Consider the following 24,815-nt stretch of genomic DNA (forward strand, 5'->3'; position numbering starts at 1 on the left):
ATATTTCACTTTATTTTAATTACATCAATTTAATTTAATTAGACTCTGACATTTTTCCCACTGGGTCGAGCATGCTTTACCTATGTTTTTGTCCCAGTTCTCAAGTGAGATAAAGAAATTAAAGTAGACGACAGTCCAACACCGATGAACATACTGAAACAAAAACACGATCAAATATATCACGTTGTTCATAAACAAGATACAACTGTTACACTGTTTTAGGAAAATGTGCTGCCGCTGGGAGAGCGCCCCCTTTTGGTGAGAGTGGGTGTTCACTATAAATTCAGCAAACTGCTGGTGGACAGAGTGGAGGCCGTGGACAGCACCTACGATGTCCTGTTCATCGGCACAGGTAGAGTCTTTGAGGGTGAAGGACTGTGTGCTTGGCATTTTAACCCTAATGTATATGTTTTGGGGGTTTTGTCTCGCAATAAACATTTAGTTTTTTCTTATTCTGTAGACTCGGGCCTTGTGATTAAGGCCATCCATCTGCCCAGAGAACATGGGCAGAGTCAGGAGGTCACTCTGGAGCAGCTGCAGGTCTTCCGGGTAAAGAAAACTCTTTGTGTACAAAAAAAACTATGTAATCTACATACAAAGGATTTTGCATTCACATTAAATGTAATCCAAAATGCTCAAACACATTTTGCATGAATTCTACAGCTGCACATAGTTATCATGTCAGACTGTAAAAAAACACACTGTTAACAGTTCAGCTCAATATTAATTCCACAGGAGGCTCAAGTTCAAGTAAAAACTCTTGACAGATGAGTTTGTGATTTCTTTGTCTGATCAAAGTTTAAGTTAGTTTTTTCTGCTGTGTGTGCTTTGTAAAACCCTTTTCAAGGGATACAAATGAATACCAGACTATGAGATCAGTTCTCTAAATTGTTTTACACGGTTTACAATTATTGTGGTTTTCAGCCGCACCCAAAGAGTTTAAGACAAATGATTTTTTCCTGAGCAATTCATTTAATAAGTTAGTTGACCCTTTCTTTTATCCAGCTGTTTGTCTGTTTTGTCTCTCTAGTGCAACAATTCATTTTTTTTTGTTTGTCTCAATTTCAACTTGCTTTCTTTTCTGTTTCTCACAGCACAAATCACCTGTGACAGCCATGACACTGTCAAAGAAAAAGGTAAGAGATGAGAGAGAGAGAGACAGAAAGTCACTGTCAAACTTTCTAACTCCCCTACACTCACACTCACAGGAACATGCACAACATCACACTTATCACTCATCTCTCCACCTTGCATCTCCGAGGACAGCTTCATCACCAGTTGCTATGGTTACTCTACCTCAGTCGGTTCAGTAATGAAGAGATGCCAAACAAACACACACACACACACACACACATACATGCACACACACACACACACAGACAGACACAGAAATATACTTTGCATTATTCAAGTAGTCCAGGTTTCACGAAATATAAATCTGAAGCTGGTACGCACACATCAAGATATTAAAAAGCAAGCATTGCCATGTATTTCTTTCTGAAGCTTTCAAACATACACACACACACACACACACACATATATACACACATACACACACACTCCCTGTGGCCACACAATGACATTGTTACAGTGTGAGTTGGATGTGTGAATCAGAGAGTGACAGCGCATCTGGTTTAGTGGTTGTCTGTCAATCCATTTCACAGTTTTTCGGACACAAATAGAATGCCCTCTTTCTCTTTTGGCTTTCCTTCATTTATTACTCTTCCTCTTCCCCTACCATTCTTCACTCCTCCTGCTTTCTCCTCCCTCTCTGTTTCATCCCCCTCCTCATTTCCTCCTCCTCCAGCAGTGGTTGTTTGTTGGCTCCAGGGAGGGCGTGTCCCAGCTGGCTCTATACCAGTGTGAGCTGTACGGCCAGGCCTGCGCTGAGTGCTGCCTAGCCAGAGATCCCTACTGCACCTGGGACGGACACGCCTGCAGCCCTTACATGCCCACCGTGCGCAGGTAACCATGACGAATCAGAACACTAATCTGGCCATGTTGGATATCTTTTACAAGTATATATTGTTTCACCTCTAAAGACTGAATAGCAAAGGAAAAACACATGGAATCGATCTTCTCAAATCAGATCTAAACCACATTTGTTGATACTTTTGAAAAGTAATCTTTTTGATTTGACCAACATGTGGTTCCCTTGCATATGACAAATGGATATATTTCAACTAAACTTTCAAATGTTTATGGTGATGCCCTGCCCTCTCCTATAGTCATCACCATCAGCCAAAATTGTCACTTTACACACACAAAATCCAATAATGTTTCTTACTGTAATTTGATGTCTTCTTCTCCACAGAAGGAACGCTCGTCACTTAGGGGAGGATGAGGATCCACTGACTCAGTGTGTCAGACAAGGAGGTGAGGAGCTAATATTTATATTTTAGCTTTACACTAATAATGTTTCAGCTGCAGTAAGATACATTTAGGTGAAACTAGTAACAGCCTTCTAGTCAGATTTCTTTATATGGCCCAAAATAACAAATATATTATTGGATATGCGATGAGGGAGCTTTACAATCTGCACATCATGCCACTCCCCTCCGTCATTGGAACCTCCAGATAAACTCCACAAATGAGTAAAACGCACTAACAGTAAATGCAATGTAAATATATTTTGTAAAATAGGCAGAAATACAAAATCTGTGACGAGTTGGTAAAAAACGTTGTTCTCTGCTTAACAAAAAAAAAAGAACTAAAACAGATCTCTAACCAGTCATATCTTTCGTTCGATGTCATTCAGCCGGGCTGCAGGTGGAGGCGGAACAGAGAATGATGATGGTTGCCGAGGGCAACAGCACCTACTTGGAGTGTCTGCCCCGATCCAGACACGCTGCTGTTACCTGGTACAAACAGGTTGGAGAGAACAGTCCTGAACTCAACCAGGTACACACACCACAGACACACGCACGCAAACACACACACACACACACACACACACACACACACACACTTTTAAGAATTTGTGTTTTTAGAATAATCTGTGTTTTTAGAATGTTCAATGTTTTTAGAATAATCTGTGTTTTTAGAATGTTCAATGTTTTTAGAATGTTCAGTGTTTTTAGAATGTTCAATGTTTTTAGAATGTTCAGTGTTTTTAGAATGTTCAGTGTTTTTAGAATGTTCAATGTTTTTAGAATGTTCAGTGTTTTTAGAATGTTCAGTGTTTTTAGAATGTTCAATGTTTTTAGAATAATCTGTGTTTTTAGAATGTTCAATGTTTTTAGAATGTTCAGTGTTTTTAGAATGTTCAATGTTTTTAGAATGTTCAGTGTTTTTAGAATGTTCAATGTTTTTAGAATGTTCAGTGTTTTTAGAATGTTCAATGTTTTTAGAATAATCTGTGTTTTTAGAATGTTCAATGTTTTTAGAATAATCTGTGTTTTTAGAATGTTCAATGTTTTTAGAATGTTCAGTGTTTTTTTAACAAATTTCCCCTTTGGTATTAATAAAGTATCTATCTATCTATCTATCTATCTATCTATCTACTTAATTACTTAATTATAAGTGCATCTGGCATCACTTTCTTCAAATACAGCGACAATAATTGCAAAGACAGAGCAGAGTACCTTGCAAGTGTACAATTTTTGTTTTTGGCATCAGTGTCATCCACAAGCACCTCATCAATAATTCATGACATTAGCCAGACTGCCAAATACACAACGCAAGTACTGAGCACTCATTTGATCCCTCTCTTTCTTTCTCTCTCCAGGTGGTAACAGGTGACCAGCTCGTGGTGATCGAGCGGGGCGTCCTGATTCGTCAAGCTGAGCTGTCTCACGGTGGCGTCTACCACTGCCAGGTGGAGGAGCATGGCTACCACTGGACCGCCGTCACTGTCCGCCTCGCTGTCTGGAGCCCCTCAGCCAATCGCCTGCTTGCTTCCTGGTCCGCCTCATCTTATCAGAGCGCAGGATCCAAGCCCTGGTACGAGGACGTGATGGCGCTGATTCACCCTGGAAACCTCGGCCAACACTGTCGGGCCCTCGGATACCGCCCCCCACGCAACCACCGTCGTCATGGTGATATCATGGCGGAGCCTAACAAGGAGAAAGAGAGGGGGCAAAGGCATAAGCACGGGGGAGGTAGAGGCGATGGGGGAGGAGGAGGAGGAGGAGGGAGGGCAGTGGGGAGGAAGAGCAGGAGCAAGCCGCAACAGAGGGCACCGAGGAGCGCTTGAAAGTGTAGTGGAACAGGAGGGCAAATGTTCAGTGACTTAAACCCACACACACACATACACACACACACACACACACTTATGTTAACGTCCACATTAAGACACACAAATGTGCACCCACACACACTTAACTTATACACTGAGAAACACACATACTGTATCTACAGAGACTATGACATGCGCATGCACTTATCTACAAACAAAAAAGGCATCCTTTCATTATAGTGACCAACTTTCAAACTAAGCTACATATAAACAAACTGAAGTATGTACAGGAGGATGTGAAGAAAGAAGAAAAAAGACAAAAGACTTGTGAATAAAAAGGAAAAAGTAGAACCCCTTAGGCTGCGTAGTATGTTGAATGAAGGATGAATGGCACGTCCAGATCACTCAGTTTAACTGACTCTGTGTCGTGACAAGGACATGGGAAAGGATGCTTTGGATTTGGAGCTTCTTCAGATAGAAAAAGAGACCGAAAGTAAATACTCAGCATTTGAAAAATCACCCAACCCCTCTGAAATTAGTGCTGCCTTAAAGGACCATACTGGTGACTTTTTATGTTTTTGCCCATTGATTATAAAACACATACACACTGCCAATTATTCTCTAAAGCAGAACAGATGTGTTATGATTGATTTCGTACCTTCCAGGCAGACACTGGTTTCCATCAAATCCAGTGCGCTTTGAAAACCATCTTACAGAAACATCTTAAATGCTTCCGAATGCAGAGCTATGTTATTGCATTGTCCAAACTTCACTGTGTTGAGTTTAAATTTCAAGGACACCCCATCTTTCGCTTTCAAAAGATTGTCGATCAACTGCTCAAAAGATTTTGATTGACAAGCAATGTCAGTGGAAAGTCAAAGGGAGAAGACAAAGAAGCAAACATGGCGGCGGTTCACTTTCGGAGAACACGTCCTTGAACACATCCGCTGAGGCTTTACTTTGAACAGTTTCAGCATAACAGCTAAACTAAGACGTAGAAGTTAAAAAAATAATATTCTCTGTGTGTTTTAATAATCAGCAGTGATTGTTAAAGGGTTTTGAGAAGGTCATTGTTTACTCTAGATTGTGAATAGCAGTAAATAGCACTGATGAGCATTCTACATCCTTTTCCCTAAATGCATATAAACCCACTCTTTCTTCAGATTGGTGTTCTCTGACCGCAAAATGACGGACCGTGACCACAAATATAGAAGGCAGATAAAAACAGAGAGCTTTGATGAGGTTACGGATCTACTTTCCCAGGATGTTGCACACTGCAGGAGATGTTTTCATTATGCTCTCCTCAAGGTTCAGAAATGTTAGCTGGTAATGTACAACCACAAATCTGGAACAGCCAAGCAACAGAGAGCTTAGTATAGGTGTGGGGGGAAAAGTGAACAGAAATGAAGACACCAGTGTGTTTTATAAGGTCAGAAAAATAATCCTAATGCAAATGTTGGTTTAGTTTGCCTGAAGTCCTACATGGGTACAGTGTATAGATTTAGAAAATAATGTTTATTGTTAGGTAGGAGAGAAAAGACACATCTGCACATCAACTCTAATAAACAAATGTTGTTTTTGCTTCATGAGTTTCTGGGGAAAGAAATGTTTCGCTGCTATTAGATGAGGTACAATCAAGCCTCTCCAGTAACTACAAAAGAAAAAAATCCTTCTTCCTCCTGACATTGAATAATGAATCAATTTTAAGGACATTACGACATTTGTGGCAAAACACAGATATTTGAATTGGAAGTTTCTAGCAAGTGGAGACTTTTAGAGGCTCTGTATCTATTGGACAAACAATTAGTTTTTACTGTAATATCAAAAATATTGTTAGTAGTGTTTGATGAGACACGGACAAAGAGGCCCGAAGTGTGAACAAGAGACTCTGTACAGATCTTGCATGTTTTTCAACCTATGGTTCATCACCCTGAATGGGCCAATGGTGTCTTTGAATAGGTTGCAGCTCCACTAAAGAAGTGGAGTAATATATTGCTGGTCCCGTAGCTCCAACTGGTCATAAAATCTGGCTGTAAATTATACAGCAGGCCCGATGTATAATAAAGAACCCTTTATTATACAAGGTTGGAACTTGAGAAAGTGCTAAAGGACTGGCGTCGAGTGGACGCTGACGTTTGGGATTTTAGCAACTTCAGTGACTTTGCAAGGCAGTTAATTGTGATTTGTTCTTCATGTTAAATCTACACAACTTGTTCCACCTCTATTTGACGTTCTTCTCAGTGGTATTTATTTGTTTAGTCTGGAGTGAAACTGCTTGCTTCAGAAGTTGGGAGGTTGGATTTCTCGGGGAATACCTCAAGATCCCAAATCCACCAATTCAACCTTGATGTCTCACAAACTGGATACTTATTTAATGTTTGTGTTGATCTGTCTTTCTATGTATGTACTGTATGTTTGTATGCCCATACATTGAAGTCTGCAGTCCTTTTTTTTTTCTTTCAAGATGTACAATTGTTAACATCTGCTTCTGTTGATGCACCTTCCCAATCCCACCTGTTGACATTAAGATCAGTCCTTCCAGCTATCACATACATTTTTTGAGGATTTGGCCCATTCCGCCTTTACTTCGGCTCAAAGCAGCGTTTCTGTTTCTCTGACAGTTTCAGTTGTTTTCCAGAACAACAGATACAAAACAAATGCTGAAACAGAACTGATCTGATAGAGCAACAGAGAGAATGGACAAGGGAGAGGAGAAAGCCAGACAGACTCACTCAAATAAAACTTAGGTTTGTTTTGTATGGTTTACTGGACAGTGCATTTACATGGATGGATTAGTCCAATAACAACAGCCTCTCACATTTTCATATATTTAATTTCATCCCACAATGATGTTGCTGAGCATGCAATTCCGGCTACAGTAGAGTAAATATACCCTGCTGGGTCTTGTAGGATCTTAACCCCTTTGCATTGCTGGTTGTATTGCATTTATGGATGTGTGTGCTTGTAAAATATGGATCTGTCTGTGTTGCGTGTGTTGTGTGTGTGTGTGTGTGTGTGTGTGTGTGTGTGTGTGTGTGTGTGTGTGTGTGTGTGTGTGTGATATGAGTGGGATCACAGTGAGAGGAGCTGAATCTAAGGTTCAGAGGCCAAGCCAGTAATTCTACCAAACGAGTAACTCAGCAATGGATTGTAGACACTTTTGAGGCTGTAAGAAAAATAAACCAGACCGATAGAGCAGAGAGAGCCCGCAGAGGATTAACTTGGGCTTGGCTCCTTGGCTTTGGCCACATGAAAGAGCTAACCAGCGCTGAGCTACTTCTGAATGTGTGTGTTTGAGTAAAGAGAGAGAGAGAGAGAGAGAGAGAGAGAGAGAGAGAGAGTTTAAATGGGAGTGTTGAATGTTGAAAGTGTACAAGTGTTAGGTACAGCCGCTCCTCAAAAATGAAAGGGTGAGAGGGTGATGCTGGCACTCAAAACAACATATCCCATCAAGTCCTATAGCCATTAGCACAAAGCCTCATGGAAGCAGTGTAGTAATAATCAAATACACTAGCTATTGTACCATCCAGTCCAGCTGTAAATACAAATAGCCTCAAGGAAAAGTTCAACATTTTGGTAAATATAGTTGAAGATGAGTAGACTGATGCCCTTCTTCTATTTTGTCTTGGCTCTCACTTAACATGCAGAAAATTCAACAACCTGAAGAATATGAAAAAAGCTTGTGGATGTTATGTGTATATGAGCGTGCAATGTGTGTATACGTGCATCCAGCTCCACAGGATTAGGAGGCAGGATTCCTACAAGACATTTTAATGGCGAAGCATTGCGTCCGTTGTGCTTCCCTCAAAGACATTGTTGCAGAGCTGCTCCTCGTTCATTACAACGGCCTCTTGTGTTTTACTCTTTATTACTGTAATTACATCTCGGTGTCAATATTCATCCCTTGTGATTATCCTGAACGATTTCTTTGCAGACGGAATGAAATGGTCTTCAACTGATCTCCTCTGATGTGCCGGGACTTTGTTTTTCTTTCTTTTTGTAGATATGTATAAAGGTCTGCTTTTAATTGAGTATGTTTGTGTTTTGTGGTCTTTTTGTACCAATCAGAAATATAGATACTGAACCACACAGAAACACATATGTACCGTACATAACATACAGGTGAAGATATGCGGCCCATTCTCAGGTAACGGAAACACAACGGTTCTTATTTGCAAAAGAAAAAAATACTTATTGATACTGGACTACTGAGCCAAATTCACAAAGGTGTACACAAATATTTCTATTACCTTTTTTGTTTTTACATTTTATTGTTCTGTTGAGTCATGAGCCTTTGTGCTTTAAACACTGTAAAGTCAGTCAAGGTTGAACATTCAACTAATTTAATCCCAGATAATGTGAACCCCTCTCATCCTGTATTCAGGGCCCAAGGCGGCTCCTCTCTGTTTATAAAAAGGCAACATCTTTTAAAGTCATTGCTCTCAGCAAAGTAAACCAGCTCACAGCATACACACAGTTGTTTCACAGGGATTTGATTCTATTCCAGCGCTGTTATTTCTCAGGCACACGGTCCATCACCAAACCACCATCCATCCCTGCCAAAGTCACCACATATAGTACTTTTACATTTAATGTTCAACAACTGGTATGTTCTGCTGAGTAATCGTCTGGATGAAAGATGCCTGCCAATCGAGCTGGATAATAAACCTCCCCTTCAGTTGTTTTTCCAAACTCTTGTGGTGGTATCGAGGGGCTCAGCGGTGCATCATTGTTTTCTGCTGTTTGTTTATAATGTCTATAAACTTGACTTGCTCCGGTCAACTATGTGCAACTGCGGCATCACATTTAAATTACTTTGAAATCATGGACAGGAATCTCCTTGAGGAAATGACTGGACTGAGCTCCAGTTTGAGAAACAGGATATCACAGCAAAACAGAAAACCATGCATTAAAAAGAAACGAGAGTATTGCGGTGCTGTATTTTGTTAGGAATGAGACATTCTTTCCTTACTGCATCTTACAAGCCTCTGCTGTCTGACAAAGTAAAGATGTGATAATTACAGTATTTTGAACAGACTTTGATCTAAATTGCCTGTACCTAGCCTAGATTATTTTTCCATAAATACGCTTTTTAACTAATTGGTGTCAATTTACCCTCTGAGGCTATGATGAATAGGAGAGGATTATTAGAAAATGCTATTTTGCTTTTGGTACAATGAAAACTTTTACTTATTGCTGATTAGTCGGCATCCATCCATCTTTTCACAGGTTTATCACAGAGACGTAGAGAGAAACATTTAGATGTTTGTGTGTGTACTGAGAGGTCATTTATTTAGTTCTCTTGCTTCCCTGGACACGTATATAATCAGTCCTGTGACAGTGTGGTTACCTTCAGAGCTACTGCATGTTTTCTTGACTCTAGGGATGTCAGTGTTGGTCGGTCAGTTCGCCACCTTGGTCTAGACTGAAACAGCTGGATCGATCGCCATGACGGTCGGTACAGACGTTCATGGTCTTCAGAGGATGAATCATGACGACATTGGTGATACTCTGACTTGGCTTCAACATCTTTCTTTGTCCATTACTTTAGTTTTCGACCAAATACCTAGAAGATCAATGGCATTGCCATCAGCTAGTTAGCAAACGTTAGCATGCTAGCATGTTAAACTAAGATGAGTTTTAATGACAAAGTAAACAGTGTGTTTACTTTGTCAATGTGAACATGTTCATAAAAGCCTCACCAAGCTGCTAACCTGACTGTATCACTTGAGCTCACCACGTTTAAAACAGATGACCACGGTCAAACTGGGCAGAAATAGTTTGATTCCCAATCTGAATAAATCCTCTCTACATTGTTACTAATACTGCTGGGATTAGTCACACAATGTCTGGGTCGGGGTGTTGCGATATACTAGTATTGACAATAACTGTATAATATTGATATCTTTTTTATAATAACCATGATAATATCCCTCACTACACTCCTACATTGAGTGTAATGCATTGGCCAAAAACAAGTAAAAAGATAAAGATGAATTTGACTGATATTTCCTTTTCTTTTTTCTATAAATATCACAATAATACCATCATAGTGAATTCCTTCAGCCGTGATTATCGTGTTGTGATTACAGCCCTGGTCTGACAACAGCCGTGGGGGATTAGGGCGTGAATGTAGATGGGAACAATTACAAAGCAAAGCTTGTTTGCACATTTCTACACCAATCTTGCACCTTCTGAAGATGGTAAAGCGGTGATTCAAACCATAAAGTCCAATAGCAGATTTGTACAAATTAAAATGAAAAAAACAGAGAGTTCTGGCATTCACAATTTTACGGCAATCCACAGCCACAATTTCAACAGTTGCCTTCAGACGTGTATTCCTGTGACAAAATGATAGATTCACAACAACTAGATTGTACAGACGTGACGACTCAGAGTTGATTTATATTTATTGGCATTTTCCGTTCCCGCCAAAGGACTCAATAAAAACCTACAGCATGGTTGGAATATGCACTAGACAACACTTCAGTATAGGAAACAAGCAGTCAGGAGGAGATGCTTTTGGCATTTGTCACACAGTGACTCATTTACCCATATTACATTTTTCCCCAGTGCTCAGTTGACCAGAAAGTCTTATTTTCACCACTTTGCTCATAAAAAGTGCCTTTTGGGTGTAATGAGAGTTGTGTGCAGTTCACCACAGTATCCCTTTCAGTGCCGTTCTCATGCTGGATGAAAGTGTCAGCTCATGCTTAAGATTCAATTTTACAGCTAACTGCCTCTGACGGTTTTCTGTGAATCTCAAACTAATTCCACTCGACATTTAAGGAATTCATGGTGGCTGAAGATACACATTTTCCACAGACGTCTCTATTTGATGATGTCCTTTCCTCTGACTTGTCATCATATATCTTCTGGTTGAGCAGACTTGATGAATATTTTTTTTTTCTACACCAGCCCCGTCAACCTTTGAAAAAGTCATTGCAATTTCCTTTTAAAACCCACAATTTCCCCTATGACAATAATAATAGAATGTAAAGATGTTCTTGATTTTGGAAAACAATGCAACACATGGCACTTTGTCTAAAGAAAACAAGTTATGCTTGAATGTTGACCTATAGCATTTAACACAAAAAAGATTGTTTCTGAGTTCAGAGTGTGGTCTCTTCTTTCTGCGATATACTGTAACCCTTTGTCTGCAGCTTAAGGGCAACTTCCTGGTGTCACCAGGTGATGAGTAGCATGTGAATGCATCTTTAGTTCTGGTCTCTATGAGTTTAAGTCTCATTTGGGGACGAGAAGGTTAATATCAGGTCTGACCTGCCCCTGAACTGGGATGCAATTCATATTTTTCAATTCACTGGAATATGATTTATGGGCCCTCGCTGTCATTTCGGCTGCGAATGTCTCCAGCTTTTATGATGGAAAACACACACTTTCAATTAGCTTTGTGTGCCTCATTTTCTTAACTGTTAACTTTCTTGTGGCAGTTACATGTCTGTTAAAGAATGGTTCTCTCTGACACTGATCTCCTTACAATGAAAAGTAAATTATGATGAAGGTCATGGTGGTTATTGGGTGTTCTATTGGAAATCTCTGGAAGCCATTGGCTTATTTCAGAGGTCTTAGGTAATGTCTCAAGCTTTGATGTTTGACACAAAAGGAGAAGGAATAAATGGAATAAAACCACCAAATCACCACCAAGAGAGAGGGAGCAGCTGGCCTGGATGGATGAGGCCGGATTAGATGTTTTACAAGATCTTAAGATGTGGTGACAGTGTGGTTTACAAACCCTCTCTCCTCCTGTGCAGCAGTGTTTGTCATTGCTGGCCACATTCAAGGGTTTAAAAAGCCACAGCCGCTGGCACGACATCCATTGTGGAAGAAAACAGGAGAAACGAGGTCTTCTCATTATTTAAACCTCCTCTCCAGTCTGATCACCATCAATTTAAATAATTGCAAACACATTTCTTAAATGCATCAATGGTTTATGAGGCAAAACAAGAACAGCCGTTTTCAGCTAACTCGAACAGACACAACTGTGTGACATTTGTTTGTCCTGTTGCAAACTGGAAACTTCTTTTAATGAGGACAGGTGATCAGTGATCAGACACCTGTTTGGAAGACAATACAGCATGATGTCACAAGAAGGGATAACAAGTATACCATTATGATTCTTAACATTTTACATTCTGAGAAATTTGACTAGTCTTTTTATGCAGTACGCTTTTGCTTCAAGTGTAAATTCTGTTATCAGTGAATGTTTGTTTTGCATAGTCATCATACCTCCTAAAAACCACGCACCTGGTCACCAAGCATTGGATTTGAGCACAAGACTGCTATGTGTTGTGATGTGCCATATAATTAGAGATACAATTAGTTTTCCGAGAGACTGCTATACAGTACGCAATAAACACTTTGCACTCTAAGTTTTCTGATGCTCAGATGAAATACTGACATTTTAACAAGCATTCATATTTCATTTTGTGTGCAATACAATTCATGTGTTGATTGTTTACTGCCCTCACCAGGAGGTCAGAGGTCAGACCTCGAGGACGCATTGCTTCGATACATTTTTTATTTCGAAATCACCAATATGCAACTACTAATCTTGGGGAAGTTATTTCTTGAGGGACTGTGGTGTTTGTCTCCATCTGTAGGAGAACGGAGACGCGTGCAGGATGAACCGTGATGGAATGGAGAGAGACAAATAAACTCACAGCTAAGATATGCAGGAGTTAAATGCCGTGGACCACCTGCTCCAAGGGATGTACTAATGGTATGGAGGTTGCACAACTGTTCTGCCAAGTCAGTTATGATGGCCTGGTCAACGATGCATTTATTTAACTTCAATGTTGAATCCAGTATGTTTATGACAACAGCAACAGATGTGGCTGTTGAGATGAAGTGAAGGTCTTCAACCAAGGCATCAATGCACTTCACTGAGGCAATATAGATGCTTTCTAGCTTCAGCAGAAGTAAACTAATTATGCGAAGAACTAAAGTCAGATGCACTTTCCTGATCACAATCCATCTACACGAATGCCCTCACCATCACAGCCTCTGATAAATCAGAATGGTCAACACAACAGTCTGATTTGGGCGAAGAGTTTCTTCAGCTGCATGGTATCTGGACAAATGTGTGTGAAGGGCGCTCTGCGTTTTAAATGAGTAAGGGCAACTGTCATTTAGACATGGCTGGGATTGTCCACGACCAAGTGATGTGTGTATAGTCTGTAATGCTTTAGTAGACTCAGATCTTACACTGCCATCGTATAGGCCATCCTGTAATGTGTTAATATCTTTTATCTGGTGCATACAGATTAACATCCAGAGAGACAGATTTACTGTAAGTACCATTTTATCCCCTGTGAGACCCGACAATGAGGCAGGCAGTAAAAACAACACAAAACAGCTTTTCAAATACAATAATTTATTAGAGCATCTTTAAATTCAGATATAAAACATTTTCTGATTTTTCAGTCATCATCAGTCATCATCAATGGCAAGATCAGTCTCTGGTGCGGCCGCCGGTAGCTGACCAGATCGCCTAAGTGAGTACAATGAATGGGGAGCAATGAAAGACAATGATGCAAAGTAAGATAAATACTAAGCTCAATATGTCATACTCTTATCATGAACGATACTGTAAGTCAACTGGCATAGGCATACTTTGAGTTCATTTACATCGGAAGGGAGAAATATCCTATTAGATCATTAAAATGAATTGAACATGTTGGGTCTCGATGGCAACACACTTATTTTAATTTTCTAAAAACACAACCTTGGACATGAGTTGTTGCTAGCCGTTCCTCGGAAGCCCCTGAGCAGCCGTGAGGCTGGGTAACTGTTAGAAGGAAGGAAGTCTAAGCAGAAGCACATGTGCACCACCAACCTCTTCATGTTTATAACCCACTCAGCGACACACCCGCTGAGAAACCAACTCTGGTTATCGGCAGCTCCATAGTGAAGATAGCGATGCCAGGTACCACAGTCAAATGTATTCCGGGGGCCAGAGCGGACGATGTTGAATCCTATTTAAAACTGCTGGCTAAAGATAAACGTAAATACAGTAAGATTGTAGTACACGTCAGCGGTAGTGACTCCGAAATTCGCCACTCGGAGGTCACTAAAGTTAATCTGGAATTGGTGTGTACATATACGCCAAAAACCTTTCGGACTCCATTGTTTTCTCTGGCCCTCTCCCCAATGATGTCATCATTCCACCGCTTGTTGTCCAGCAAACAATGTGGGCTTCGTAGACCTGATCTGATGAGGAGAGATGGCATTCATCCTACTTTGGATGGAGCAGGTCTCATTTCTGTAAATATGACCAAGTTGATTAAAGGACAACCATGACAACCAGAGTTCAGACCAGTAAGCAGTAGCAGAGTTGTGGTCTTACACCCTTCTCTGCACTTCCATTCGAGCAGTTACCCACCCTTAACCTTAACTCTATAGAGACTGTGTCTGTCCCACGGCCACTTAAATTAATTAAATCAAATGTCACCAGAAGAGGAGTTATACAAAATAACCTCATAATTAACACCACTATTGCAACAGTACAACAAAACAGGATAATTAAATGTGGACTCCTAAATATTAGATCTCTGTCATCTAAAGCTGTATTAGTAGATGATTTAATATCAGACAATCACATTGATGTATTCTGTCTTACTGAAACTTGGCTGAGTCATGAAGAATATGTCAGCCTAAATGAATCAATTCCTCAAAGTCATATTAACACTCACATTCCTCGAGGCACCGGCCGAGGAGGTGGAGTAGCCATCTTTGACTCAAGCCAATTAATAAATCCTAAACCTAAATGAAACTACAACTCATTTGAAAGCCTTGTTCTTAATCTTTAACATCCAACCTGGAAAACAATACAGCCAATTATATGTGTTATAGTGTCCCTATTCAGAATTTCTATCTGATTTTCTGAGTCCTTAAAACTGATACGGTTATTATTGTAGATAATAATTGTGTGATTACTCTCTGACTCTGTCAGTAAGTACCTATCAGTGAGTCTTTGTCAGTCATTGTCATTCAGTCACAGTCAGTCAAGTCAGTCTGTCAGTCAGTCACAGTTTGTTCTGTTTTTTGATACGAATGAACTGTATTTATTTATCAATGTATTTGTTTTACTTTTTTCAATAAGTCTGTGACATACTGCTGTAGACCGGTGCTGTCACCATTAACATTCAAAGAAAAAGATTGTATTAAATTATCATTATTTAGCTAGAAACGCTTTTATTTCTGCAAGGCGGAACTCTCCTGTTGAGATTCGCGGGGAAGGATTTTCTTGTCGGACTCGGTTGTCACCTACATTTTTTTGAACAGGACTTACACTTGTGAGTGTTTTCTTCGTTAAATGTAAGCTACGCGGTTCTATTGTATGCCTTTATCAATAGATATGTAACATGTTTCACATACAATGACCATGTGTCGTGTAACAGTGGGAGACAATAAGAGGCGAGTTGTGACTCGAAGGCCCGGACGTTAGCTGCGCGGACACCGTTCAACAACATGTCGGTTAAGCTAAGAGGCTAAAGACGAGAGGACGTCAACTTCCTCCAGGTTCACGGGCTGTTAACAACGTCTCTTTCGTTTCTGTGTTCCCGTTCGTTCCTCTGTTATGCCACGTCGTCACTGTCCATGGACGTCTCATCAACCTGCACAGGCGTTGTTTGTTAAAAGTCGCGAGAATATAATGCTATGTAAGCTAGCACTAAGTTAGTTAACGTTAATTGTAGAAGCTAAGAAGAAGCCAAGCAACCTAATATTACGTCATGTCACACTGAACCACACAGTGGGTCCAAATAACAGCTGCTGTTACGAATAAATAAATACTATTAAATTAATATTAGGGTGGTTCCATTGTTTGCTTGAGTTACAGTCTTCATTTAAACACAGCTACGGCGAGGGTTGAGATATCTAGATGGGATAAACAAGTGGCATGTCAAATATTGCACTACAGTATTTACATGTTCAATCTATTTAGCTCCTAGTCCTCACCACCAGTCTCTCCTCATAATATATTGTTCCGTATATTTGTTCCACTTTCCACAACACTTTCCTTGCGTCATGCGGGAGACCAAGAGCCTTTGAATACAAGTAAAGGTCTGTAAGCAGAGGGGCTGGGAACGTTTTCAAGATATGATGTAACCTGAGCGGTAATACACATGTGTCAACCACCGTAGGATAGGATATTACTTTATTCATCCCCAGGGGGACATTTAGTGACGCAGCAGCAAACATGTTTACATATATCCAATACAATAAAAATAAATAAATGTTGTGCCATACAAGTTACAGTGGCAGCACTCTCTTTTTATATCTCAGACCATTGTTGGCTATGTTGAAAATCAGTCAGCAGGACTACTTATTTACTAACTAATGAGTACCAATAGAAATTTGTCCGTACCATTTCAAGAATGAAAACTGTTCTGATCTGACTATATTTGATTGAGGTAAAGTTCTTATTTTAGCACCTATAAATTCATTGAGTAAAATGGGTTAAAATTGTTTGTTTTCCCCTAAACAAAATTATGAAAAAAACATTGTATCAGTATAAAAATAGCACATTGACACTGGTTAGTAATAATGATACCCCAATCAGCCATGGTACATGGTAAAACCCTTTTTGACACTGTAATTGAACTCTTAATATTAAATATGGATTTAAAAAAGTCTCTAACATCCTTTCTTTCTTCACCAGCAGGTGGAGGGATGAGTCTCTCCCCTGGTATTGGCACAGAAGTGCCAGAAACGGCGAACGGGGTTGTGACACCCGTCTCTTCAGAGAACGGCCCTCATGTTCCGGTCTCGGTAAAATGTGGGGGTAGCAGAGTGCCCTGTCCTGTGCAGGCATCGGAGGACAGCGGCCTTGGACACACAGAGAACCACGTACATGCGGAAAACAGAGTTTACGATGGCGAAGGCCACTTGGACACAGAGACGTACAATAATGGTAGAACATCTACTAGTTTATCGCTGCACACTTCTCATATGACGGACGCCCTGCTCCCTGCTGCCTCCTGCACGGGAGACTCAGAAGACTCAGGCTCCAAAGACACAGACATTCACGAGGCCTCTAACAATGCTGAGCCTCCTGATGCAGCTCTGTTGTGGGACCCAGCACAGCAAGCACACTCCAAAGAGTCATCTCAGCGAGGAGGCCCTGCCACTACACAGCCGACGGAGACTTTAGATGGAGACACTGACAGTCGAGATGAGGATGAAGATGGAGAGAAGGAGAAACAGGATGAGGAGGACGATGAGAAAAATGAAAAAAAGTGGATAAATCAGCGTGCAGGAGGCAGAACAGAGGTGGAGGTGAGTGGTACTGTAGGATTATACTCATTTTTATTAGATTATGTGTACCATATAGAGTTGAGGGCATCATAGGATTAAGAGAGAATAACAGATTTAATTTGCACAATCTGAACTGAGTTCAATGCAAGTGAATGTTCTGGAGCCATCTTGACTTAACTTTTAAATCGACTAAACGCTGAGACTTCAGTGTGCTTCAAATGAACTACAACACATTTACCAACTACGTCTAACAACCAAGTTGGTTATCATTGTTTCCAAATGGCTACATTTGAGGAAGAGACAGGAAATGCATCAATTAGAAGGAACCGCTTAAGAACTGGAAGAAAAATGTGTAGCTCTTGGGCTGGTTTCATAATGATTTTGGTCAGCGTGATTTAATAAGCAGTAATGTAACTTCTCTTATTCACTTCCTCTTCTATTCCATTCTCTGTTCACCTCACCCTTCTTTTTAGTCTTCACGACACTACTCCTCCTCAGCCCCTGGTCCCAGCACCTCGTCCTCTTCCTCTCCTCCACCTCCTCTTCTTCCCTCAGACGATATCCCCTGCCCTCCCCACGTCATGGCCCAGGTCTGGGTGCGCAACGTCAGGGGGATGCAGGACAGCAAGAGTCTGGATGAAATCAGCCAAGCTTGTGGAGGTAGGTATCTGTCAAACAGGTTTGATTCTGTGTTCACTGCAGTTAAGCTCGTTCCCATCTCTTTACTTGTATTCTATTTATAAGCACGGGAAAAAAAACTATTTTAGTAACGCAATAAATTAACAGAAATATAGTGGAAATTGTAACTACATTAAGTCGGACTTCCATCTCTTGATAAGTCAGTAATTACTGGGAATATTTTACAACTTTATTCAGCTGCTTTTGGTGTATTCACCACAGGTGGTTCGGGGGCACGGTTAGGGGGCAGAGGTGGCCAGTCAGAGGGCCGGAGGGCCACAATCTCCTCAGCTCTGGAGCTAGAGGGCACAGTCAGCCAGGAGGGTGACCTGACTCACTTCATCACCAAGAACCTGGAGCAGAAAATCAAAATGAGTTCCAAGCCCAGTCTGGACTGCAGTGACTGTGAGTATGGAGCTGAAGGAACCTTCACAAGATAATTTTCAAGCTGATTAAGGGAATTCAGAATGCGCGTGCTTTGAGTGTACATGTATGTACGAGTGTGAATCACTGGCTTGGTCACGCCTGCCGCGCTCACTGCTCTCCTACGGCGGTTACAGCTGATTTGGAAGCATCGGAGAAAGTGAGACTTCATTTCATATGCAGTATATATGTGTTTATTTATTGGTGCGCTTTATGTTATGTTGTGTTGCGTTTGACTTGCCGAAGAAATACGTGCATACAGTATATGTACACATGTAGAGGCAACCCAGTCCCCCAACTATTTATTTTGCCTTGTATGGGGATACATTAAATAGTGATTTTTCTGACCCAAAACTATGTTTCATAAATACGTTTCGTCATCAGCCCCGTATCAGATAGACCTTTCTCGAAAGCCCTGTGTTCATTTGACCCATCCACCACCCTTCCCACATGTTTTTATATGTAGTATTCACTCTTCACTTCGCCTCTCTGGCCGTATTCAGCGCATTTCTTGCTTTGCGTCGAATGCCAACATTTTTTACCTGCCAACTGGGCTGGTAGAAGATGTGCGTAGAGTTACTTTTCTTACACACATTTAAGGGCCAGGAGGCCCAAACAGGCAAACAGTTTTTTCCTCTGCACAGGGAGGTGTCAGAAATGGCATTTCAGCAGGTTAATATCATTTTCACGAGCAGTGGTGCTGGTGCAGGGTGTCTGACTTGAAGTTGAAATTCATAGCCAGCTTTTCCCCCGCAGAGCCTAATAGGCCCAGTCAGTCACCAGCCATCATTTATGCATAACCTTGGTCATGTCTAGCCCATAATAAGTAATGGAAAATCGATGCACTATCTTAAAATCAGATACAGCAAATTCATTTCTGTATTTGACAACTCATGATGAACTGATGGAGGCTTAATATGAATCATCTGCCACCCTGCAGTTTTTCATAATGCAGCAGCTTTGTGTTACCTTGCTCTGGGCAAATTGTACTTTATATATCCTATTTCCTTTAAAAACCTGGACTACCTGGTGGCCGTGATTTATTTTATTACTAATATCCTAATTATCCAAGGATATGTTTTACTCTTCTCAACGGGAGGCCGGCTGGCCTTCTCCGTGCACATTCTTTACACAGCGAACCTGATGCTCACTGTGCCCGGTCTCCCTGCGGGGAGTGATGACTGGACTGTCCTCAGTGGAAACCTGATTACTGTGGATAGTTTTTGCTCGAACCTCGGCTCATGGTAGACTCACGCGGAAGCTACTAAAACATGACTAAATGTAACGTGCTTAGTTGTGGGGATCGTTAAGTTTAGCTTCAGGGCGTCGGTTAATCATCACTATTTGATGTGCTGGCTGATTCAAGAAAAATGACTGAAACTGATAAGACTGCGGTATCGATTCAATAAAGAGTTCCACCGTGAACTCGTAGCTTTGTTTGAAGAACAGTGCCAAAAATGAACCTAAGGTGTCTTGTTCAAAGAGAGAAGTCGGCTGAAAACTTTAATTATTACCGTTGAGAAAAGTGCTAACTTAATGCAACCAACATACGTTCAACACTAGTGAATAGTCAATATAGGATATACATTGTATGTAATCACCATTTTGCTATGTGCTCAGTCATCTGCTTCACATGAGGGATGGACCAGAACAAACAATGCCAGCAGCAAAAAAACTCAGAACAAATCATCAAAATGTTGTAATATGTTCAATACTTACGTGTTCCTGGCTCATTAAATCCGCCTCACTGCGTGTTTTAACGAGCAGCCCAGACTCAACCTCACAGAAATAGAAACGGGCTAGTTTTCAAACTGGTCACACACACACACAGTTATTTCAGAAATAAAATCATCTCTATAAAATCAGCAGGTTGACAAAGTCCAGCCTGTCCATCAGCAGCCATCTGTTTTGTCAAATCTTCTAAGGGGAGAAGAGCCTGAACCGCTGCCCTTCACCCAGAGGAAAAACCCATCTGTATTCGAGTGTCTGCTGAACTGGTCACTCAATTTAAACAAAGGAACACAGTCAATATGCCCTCGCTGGCAGCTCATTCCCTCTACCTGCTGATTCAATTAGGATAGATGACTCGGGCTTAGTTTAGACTGGGGGGGTTATAACTGAAGTCCTGCTGCAGCCTGACAGGAATCAATTTCAGAGACGGAAACCTGCTTATTTCTTTTACTTCATGATTCAGAGTGTGTGTGTTATTTTAATTAAGTGCTCTAATTTGTTTAAATCTGTGCTGACTGTCTTTTTGTAAGAGCAGTTTAGTTTATTCGTTGATGTCGTCACTGTTAGCTTGTGCTTGCACACGGGTTGTGCCAGTTTGCATCACCCTCTGCCTTTCTCTGACTCCGTGTGTTTGCCCTGAAAGAAAAGAAATCCAAATTTATTGTTACAACCAATGAATCATTTGTCATTCATCAATCGAAAACGTTAACATTAGCTGGCTCCAGCTTCTCAAATGTGAGGATTTGCTGCTTTATTCTGTTCGAAGTCTTTATAGATTTGGTGTTCGAACAAAACAACCTGTTTTGTGTTCTGGGAACTATTTATCGAAAAATCAGTTGAAAACAAGCATTAGTTGCAGCCTTACTTGTGTATATTATCCATTAAATTTCATAATTATTTCTTCCTAGCCGACTGTTCAGGTCCCATCTACCGCAGCCGAGGTTTGTCACGGAGACCAGCCGACATCCCGCCCATTGATCCAACTGTCCTATTGGATCTTCAGAGACACACCCAGGAAGTAGCGCACAGTGTGGAGATGATGATGCGGAGCCTCAATGGAACCATCCAGAATGTGAGTCTAAAAGTCTGTTCGTTTCTGATGCATCGAGTGTTTAGCTTCATCATTCCGTTTCATTCTCTGGTTTCGTCTCTCACACTCACAGACTGTATATTTCTCACCCAAATCTGTTTTTGTGATTGATTGGTCTCTCTGTCCATGATCGTCCAGATGACAGCTCTGAGTGTGGGCTACATCCAGACCTACAGAGACTCCGTTGACAGCTTGGGAGAGTCTGTGGACATGAGTATAAAGGTGACACTGTGTGTGGGTGTGTGCTGGGGTGAGATGTTGTTGGTTTTGTCTGCAACGGTTTCTGGGAAATGTAGGAAATTACAAAACATAAAGAGCAAGTTAAGGGTGCTCCAGAACATGAATTATAAATGTTCACTTAAAAAAAGGGGTGGGGGGCGGGGAGGTATTAAAGATTGAGTTTTTCTTTCACTCTGTCCAAATTTGAATTGTGCTCTCTTTTCTACATCCTCTTGGACACAATATAGTTTAGTAGAAAAAGTTACCAAAAGCTAATCAACTTTTTTTATTAAAAAAAATATTAAAAAGCGACAATGGGCAATGCTATCTTAGTTTTTATTCTTTCCATGTTCCCATCATTTTACATTAAATATATTATATTATTAGCATCCACTCTTTTTATTGTCTGTCTTGGCTGTTTGCTCCCATAGGGCATGTACACTCTGATGGCTCGCTGTGAGGAGTTGGACCGTTCCATGCAGCCCATACACACCCTGGCGGCCCAGATCCGTGACATTAAACGCACCCTAGACGCTCTGGAGGCGATCTGCAAGTAACCCCACCTGTCCGATTTAAAGACACGCCCCCAGCTGTAAAGACCCAACATCAAGCGCATCTCCTGAACAAGGCTGCCTGCAAGTAAACTCACCTTTCTGCAGGTAGCACACACACTGCAGCGAAGATTAAGTGCACCTCTGGATTCCAGGAACTATTGCTACTCGGCATGCTGGATGATTGGCTTTCATAGTCCCGCCGCTTGCTCATGATTCGAAGATGACCGTTTGTTCAGTGAGATTACAAATGAATTTTGATTGAATAAGCTCTCGGAGTTGAGCTTTCTCTTATTATTATTTTCTTTTTTTAAAGCCACCCTGACTTCCTCCTAATGAAGTTGTTGTGAAACTTAATCTCACCAATTAACCTGTTTTGGAGACACTCGGTCAAGTGCCATGAACACACACGCACGCACAGACACGGACACACACATACACACACACATATCCTTGTAGATGCGTTTACAGTCTGAGGAGGAATATTGTGTCATTATCCGTCCAGCCCGCTTTGTTCAGATTGCACTAACCTTTCCTCCACACATGGGGGCGATGTCTCTCTCTCTCGCTTTCTCTCTGCTCTCTTGCTCTCTCTCTCTCTCTCTCTCTCTCTCTCTCTCTCTCTCCCTCGCTCCCCTCTCCCTTCGCTTATGGAGAGGCCAGTATGAACTGATCAGAAGACAGTGACCTTTGCACACGAACAGAAAGTCTATTTTTTAATCTTATGCAACAAAGATCAGATTCCTTTTCACTGCAGACTTAATGAGGAGAGAGGAGCATAATTTCTGTCTCCGTCTGTCTTATTTTAATGTTTATTTATTCAGCTTCCTCAGCATGTTTGCTTTTTCAACGACACTGCAACTGCACTGCTACTCTGTGTCACTGGGAATTAACCAATACAGCCAGAATGTTTTCCACTGAACTGGAGCATTTTTGGAGGTTACGCTCAAACACTGCTTGAGGGTGGTTGTCGAAGGTAATGAAACTGTTTCACTTTTTCGACTCGGATTCTGTCATGATGTTTATCAATTTAAAACTTGCACACTTTATAAATCACAGGTGTGCTTCTGCAACTTAAAGCCACCCCCAGAAAGGTGTCCTACCACCTCACCTTTTGTGCAATCCGAGATGTTTTTGTGCATATAACTGAACAAATATCTTATTGCATTCCACAACAGTTTTCGATGGCATTCAATATTTGAAAGGCTTTGTCCTTATTTCACTTTTAAATGTCATCAATAGAAACATTTGATAAATGTAGCCAACCTGAAGACCTTCATGAAATCTTATTGAAAATCTAAATTAAATTCCAGGGATGCAAGTAGCCAACACACTGCTTTCAGTCATTCTGTAAATGAAAGTCAAACAATTGTGGTTTGCTTCTGCTTTTTCTGACCCGTCACAAAGAAGCAAGAGCTACGTTTCTGTGCAGCATGTCCTCGCTTTTGTTTTCTTCAACATTGAAAGGATTGGACAACTCGTTTCAGCAAAAGAAGAGTCGACATCACTGGAGTCGGGATTCAGCTAACGTGGATTTGTGTCACATTTAATTGAAGTGAGTATTTATTGATTTACTCTTGAGAGAAAAAAAGCCACTGAACTACTGCAGTGTCGCTTGGCTGTTACTTTACCGAGCTAAAGCCATTTGCTGTCATTTACTTGAATAAATGGAGAGACTGTGGTACGTCTGTCATTGCACTGGTGGGTGGCCTTGTAGTAGATCATTGTACTATTACTTTTACATATACCTATTACTGATGGCAACAAACCTGTAGTTTGGTGGATTTGGGGATATTCATCTGCAAACTTCATGAAAGCAATACTGTAAGCAAAGTCAGTCTACATGTTAGCCTTGGTTCTGCATTGTTAAGCGTGTTAATGTGTTTTCACCTCTGAGAAAGATGTTAATGGCTTCACAAAAAGCTCTTCTGGCATTCTGTGTAAAATCTGCTCTTTGTCTCACTGTCGCCTTCCTCAGCCTTGTCGGCAAAGAGGAAGCGCTGCATCTTTTACAACGCGTACATTAAAGAATGGAAAGAGTCTGCTTCCCTTGAAGATACTGAAATATACTCTAACATGTCTGTGGTTGTAAGGATGTTAATGCTCTTTTGCAGATGAAGGTAAATGTCCAGAGTGGGGACATTTAGGAGTCTTAGTAGATTTACAAGGTGAGAAAGGCTCCTTGAGATGAAAGATATGAGAGAAAATCTCCTTGTACATAATGTAAATGTGCAATTAATTCATTTTTTGTTGTACAATCAGATGATGCACCTGTGTAGATATGATCTCTTTCTGTAACTAAAAAAAAACAATTTAGATACCCTTCGTCTTGAGTGTATATTTTAATGAAAAATAATAAATACATTTACATGAGCTGCAAGAATAACTGTTTCCATCTTTTTTTCTAAGTGTAGTGCCTCAAGGAGCACTCAAACCCTTCAGTGCCCAAACCAGTGGATGTGAAAGAAGCCGATATATAAACAACTCTGACTTACAAAAAACATATCCAGGTTTCCTATTGTAGACTGAAGTGCTGTGTTTTCTGAATGTGTGCATTTATAACATATTCTAACCACAATAAGAGTTGAAGGAGGTGAGACCAAAAGGTCTTGTTCACTGCAGATATATTTGACTTGTCACAGCGGTGTTATTAATAGCAGCAACGATG

At 40.8% G+C, this 24,815-nt stretch overlaps 2 protein-coding genes across 5 annotated transcripts in view; both read left to right on the forward strand.

Moving 5' to 3' along the window:
* sema3h (sema domain, immunoglobulin domain (Ig), short basic domain, secreted, (semaphorin) 3H) overlaps positions 1-7,496 on the forward strand; it is a 219,953-nt gene extending 212,457 nt beyond the window's left edge. Inside the window, exons 12-18 of the mRNA XM_034537843.1 lie at positions 223-352; positions 461-549; positions 1,095-1,136; positions 1,808-1,965; positions 2,315-2,376; positions 2,759-2,901; positions 3,728-7,496. Of these exons, the coding sequence (XP_034393734.1) occupies positions 223-352; positions 461-549; positions 1,095-1,136; positions 1,808-1,965; positions 2,315-2,376; positions 2,759-2,901; positions 3,728-4,195 (1,092 nt within the window). The 3' untranslated portion in view covers positions 4,196-7,496. The remainder of the gene's footprint in view (positions 1-222; positions 353-460; positions 550-1,094; positions 1,137-1,807; positions 1,966-2,314; positions 2,377-2,758; positions 2,902-3,727) is intronic.
* Positions 7,497-15,412: 7,916 nt separating this feature from the next.
* Positions 15,413-24,530, forward strand: borcs6 (BLOC-1 related complex subunit 6). Of its 4 annotated transcripts, XM_034537500.1 has the most exons (7): positions 15,413-15,514; positions 16,860-17,476; positions 17,929-18,115; positions 18,356-18,538; positions 21,196-21,359; positions 21,516-21,599; positions 22,028-24,530. In XM_034537500.1, the coding sequence occupies exons 2-7, from the start codon at positions 16,871-16,873 to the stop codon at positions 22,151-22,153; spliced, it is 1,350 nt and encodes a 449-aa protein (XP_034393391.1). In that variant the 5' UTR covers positions 15,413-15,514; positions 16,860-16,870; the 3' UTR covers positions 22,154-24,530. The 4 variants fall into 4 exon arrangements, with proteins under 4 accessions (XP_034393391.1, XP_034393388.1, XP_034393389.1 ...); XM_034537497.1 differs by lacking the exon at positions 22,028-24,530 and having other exon boundaries at positions 21,516-22,005; XM_034537498.1 differs by lacking the exon at positions 22,028-24,530 and having other exon boundaries at positions 15,442-15,492; positions 21,516-22,005.
* The last annotated feature ends 285 nt before the right edge of the window (positions 24,531-24,815 follow it).

Source organism: Cyclopterus lumpus, chromosome 7 (assembly GCF_009769545.1).
Source record: "Cyclopterus lumpus isolate fCycLum1 chromosome 7, fCycLum1.pri, whole genome shotgun sequence".
Taxonomy (NCBI): Eukaryota; Metazoa; Chordata; class Actinopteri; order Perciformes; family Cyclopteridae; genus Cyclopterus; species Cyclopterus lumpus.